A 3951-nucleotide genomic window follows, 5' to 3' on the forward strand; every position below is an offset into this window, starting at 1 on the left:
TATATATATATATATATGTTAAAATCTAAATATATAATTGGTGCACAGAAAATAAAAATACCTAAGTTATTCTCAATTTTCCATCATAAAGTTGATTTAAAAGAAAAATGATGCATTTCACAAGACTATGTCGCACTCCCCAATGTAATTTTTTTTTTAAAGATTTATTTATTTATTCATACAGAACTGAGGTACAGGCCAGACAGAGGTGCAGAGGCGGTGAGAGACTTCACCAGAGACAGAGTGGGGAGCAAAACAGGGAGATGACGAAGTACACTGCTAAGGGGAGCAGCAGGCAGGTCAGGAGAGATCGGTTACGCCATGTCATCACTTCCGGGGCTGGGGAGCAAACTCATACCAAAGCGGCTACCACCAGCTTGCAGTGCTGTGCCCTAACCCGTTGCACCACCAGGGAGGGCCTGTAATTTTAATTCTTAATAAGATGTTCCATTTAAGTTTTTAGGTAAACCATCTTAACTACCCAGTCATCCCTCTCCTTGAAACATATTCTAAAAGTTACTAAAATATACATACCTCCTTCTGTCATTACAAATGTAAGATAAGAAAGATGAATTTTAGTAAGAACTATATTAATATAAGGGAAATTTTTTGTGTGATAATCCAATGTCCCTTAGCAAATCATTGTTCTAGACTAAGGTATCATGGATATTGTATTTGAGGAGGAAAAATAAATGAAAAAGGAGACATATTTCAAGAAAAGTAAATTATTTTCTTTTCACTTTTATACGCTTTAAAGCAACAAATATTCTACTAAATTTTAGTAACTATATTGACACTTGTCGTGCTTGGTGTTTCTTTCTAACATATTAAAGAGCATGTTATTGTCACCTATAATCTAATAATGGTGTGCACAGAATAAGTGCTCAATAAGCACTTTATCTTCTTTTCACTAAATAAACATATGAAAGGTGTGTATGTTTGCTTACTGCTATTATTCATTTATTTGAACCACAACTGTTTTCCTTTCCCCTTTCACTGTAACTATATTCTTGAAATGCTCATATCTGAAGCAAGAGACAAAATTTCCATATATTATATTTTAACATATGCTTGACTGCTAGGCAATTTGATGATGATTATATCCAAACCTTCAGAAAGAGTAATGAATAATAACTTACCAGTTGTGAAGAGAAGTTTTATAGGATCCTGATGAAAAGGAAAACAAAACAAAAAAATAAGTCACTGATAACAACTCCACAGGCTCTATAAGGTACAGAGTCAAATATTATACATGTAAAACAGTTCTTCCAATGAAAATAAGAGATTCAATTAAGTTATTTTAAGCTCTCATAATGTTAGAGGTGATTGTAATCAGTGAAAAAATCAGCTGAGAGAAGAACATGGGATGAGGTCAGAAGACTTTAATCTTAATGGCTAATTACAAAGTAGTGACAGTGGCCTGAAGTCTATCCTCTTTTTTTGCTATTATATGGAAACAAACATATATACTCTAGCATAATTACTAAATTAGAGTTGTTAATAGAGAATCAAAAAATAATAAAAAAAAATATATTGAGGTGGTTGTACACTTCAAATTTGGTGCAAAGAGATGAGAATTTTCAATGCTTCAAATACGTTGAAAGCAGTGATAATATTTACATGGGGGGGGATATGTTAGAAAACAGACTCCCTGTCTATCTTCTAAAAAAATTAGATCAATTTCCAATATATGTGTCAATTATCCTAATGGGGCTAAATGTCACACAACTTTTGAATGTCTTTTCTTATGCTTTTATTAAGTCTGGGATTACAGTAAAATAAATATAAATTAAGAAGTCAGTTAGGTAAAATAATTTTTAGGGTGTTGTGTTGGGCAACACCAAACTGGTAAAGAAACAGGAGCTATGGAGCAGGCTAATGCAGGATGGTCTCAAGAGCAAGATCCTGTTTCATTGGTAAACAGCATTAATCATACAGGGAAGTAGAAAAGGAAAAGGAGAAGTAGAAGAAGATGGGAAAGAATGGAAATGTATTTTAATGTATTTCTCATCTGTGGATAGCTTGGTATGTAGATCCAACCCTGATTACCCAGTCAGGATTTCAATCTTATCAATAAGGTATTCCACTGATAAGCTTCTGGGGTTCTTTTTATACATCAGTCAATGACTGGGCATTTCCGCTCATACCTCCTGATGTATAAGTCAGGAGTATGCATCTGCCATCAGCCTCCCGGCTCTTCCTGGTCATACCTCTTGATACACACCCTTCCCAGAGTTATCTAGCTTTATGCTCTTACTTTATTTGAAAGTCTTCTAGTAGGGTTGGGTTTTCCTATAATTCAGCAGATCTGCCCTTGCTTTAGGAATACAGAACTGTAGGTAACAAAATGGAGGCTGAATAGGCCATTTAGGATTAGCATTAGGGGCCTTGATTAAGGTCCAGATTCCTAGGAATAGATTCTCATGTGACTTTAGTCAAATGATTTATATCCCTGTATATAGAAATATATTTAAAGGATTATCTAGAAAAACATGATATTTAAAAATCTAAAAAAAATAAAACATAACCAGGACAAAGTAGTAATACCAGAAATTTGAATAGCTATGGAAACTCGGAAGATAGCACAATTAATATTGACAATGAATAAAAACTACCTGGAGCTAGTGGGTCATTGGTTATCTGGAACAGGCAGAATAAAAGCACAAAACAACAACAATAAGCACATGGCACAATCCCATCTATCTTAAGGACAATTCACAAAATGTATGTGTATGTGTATGCACGGGTGTCCATAGTTATCTACTATATTGCCAGATATCTACTAAGCATTCAAAAATATTGAAAGAATGAAGGAGAAAAAAGAAAAGAAAAAAGAGGGAAATACAAATTAAAGTAAGTTAACCATTATTCAATCATCAGAATTGGGAAAAATTTTTAATGAACGAAATGTAAAAATAGGCATTCTGATAAACTTGATAGAAGTGTGTAAACAGGTGGAGCCATTTGGACAGCAATTTAGCTTCAAAATTTAAAATGCACATTGTCTTTCAATGGTCTTCAATATTACAAATGCATATGCCTTTCAAACTAAAAGTCTATTCTATATTTTCTTAATAGAAGAACATAGAAAAATAATTTATTGGAATGTGTCTCATAACAAAATTATGAAATTAACCTAATCTGTGAGCAAGAAAAAGGTTAAGAACTAATTATGGAACATCCATATGAAGAAAATTATATCTATATTAATTATAAAACAAAGAGAAAAACAAAGGTGGAAAAGTTAAAAAAGAGAGGTTGGACTAAGATCACAACAGACGAGATCCCTTATTGGATCCCAAAACTTTTAACTAACTGTAAATTAGAAAAATACTCCATAAGAAAGTCCCAAGGCTTGGGGTAACACCCAAACTCCTTCTGCTCTGGAGACAAACACAGAAAACATAGAAAAGAGTTGACAGTAGTGAGAGTCACCATTCATTAAAAAAAAAAAAAAAGAGGTAGAGGTATAGAAAGCTGGAGAATGAAGGGAGAATGTAGTTCAGGTTGAGGTATACAGGTAATAGGGCTCCTGGCTCAGCCAGGGGCCCAGTAATGGAAGAACAAAAGGCTGTGTAGGCATACACCCTTGGCCAAGGTGAAATATGTGCACAGGAGTTGGGTGTTTAACACAGCCAGAGCTCATGTTCAGACACTCTGAACAAGATTACATATCCACACTTACCCCTTGGGATTGCTGGTGAACTCATGAACTACACTGATAACTCAAAGTCTCAGATATGGAATCCCAAAGAAGACAGGCAGTGCAAGTGCCACAAATGCAAGCTAACCCTTCCCTCAAGCCCACTTACACCAGTGGTTCAAGGCCCCTTCACCATACCACTAACTAAACAACTGCAAAAACAGACCTCAGTCAACAAAGACCAAAAATATTAAAATCAAGTTGTAGAAAAAAAGTAAAATAAAAAAAAATGCCACCTCAAAAAAAAA

At 34.4% G+C, this 3951-nt stretch overlaps 1 protein-coding gene across 3 annotated transcripts in view; it reads right to left on the reverse strand.

Annotated features, from left to right (window-relative positions):
* Window positions 1-3951, reverse strand: part of NOX4 (NADPH oxidase 4) — a 165239-nt gene that overhangs the window by 120293 nt on the left and 40995 nt on the right. For all 3 annotated transcript variants that reach the window (XM_004683286.1, XM_012725242.1, XM_004683285.2), the window contains one exon: window positions 1140-1167. In XM_004683286.1, the coding sequence (XP_004683343.1) occupies window positions 1140-1167 (28 nt within the window). The remainder of the gene's footprint in view (window positions 1-1139; window positions 1168-3951) is intronic.

This window comes from Condylura cristata, unplaced genomic scaffold (assembly GCF_000260355.1).
Source record: "Condylura cristata isolate star-nosed mole 26May11 unplaced genomic scaffold, ConCri1.0 scaffold00015, whole genome shotgun sequence".
NCBI lineage: Eukaryota > Metazoa > Chordata > Mammalia > Eulipotyphla > Talpidae > Condylura > Condylura cristata.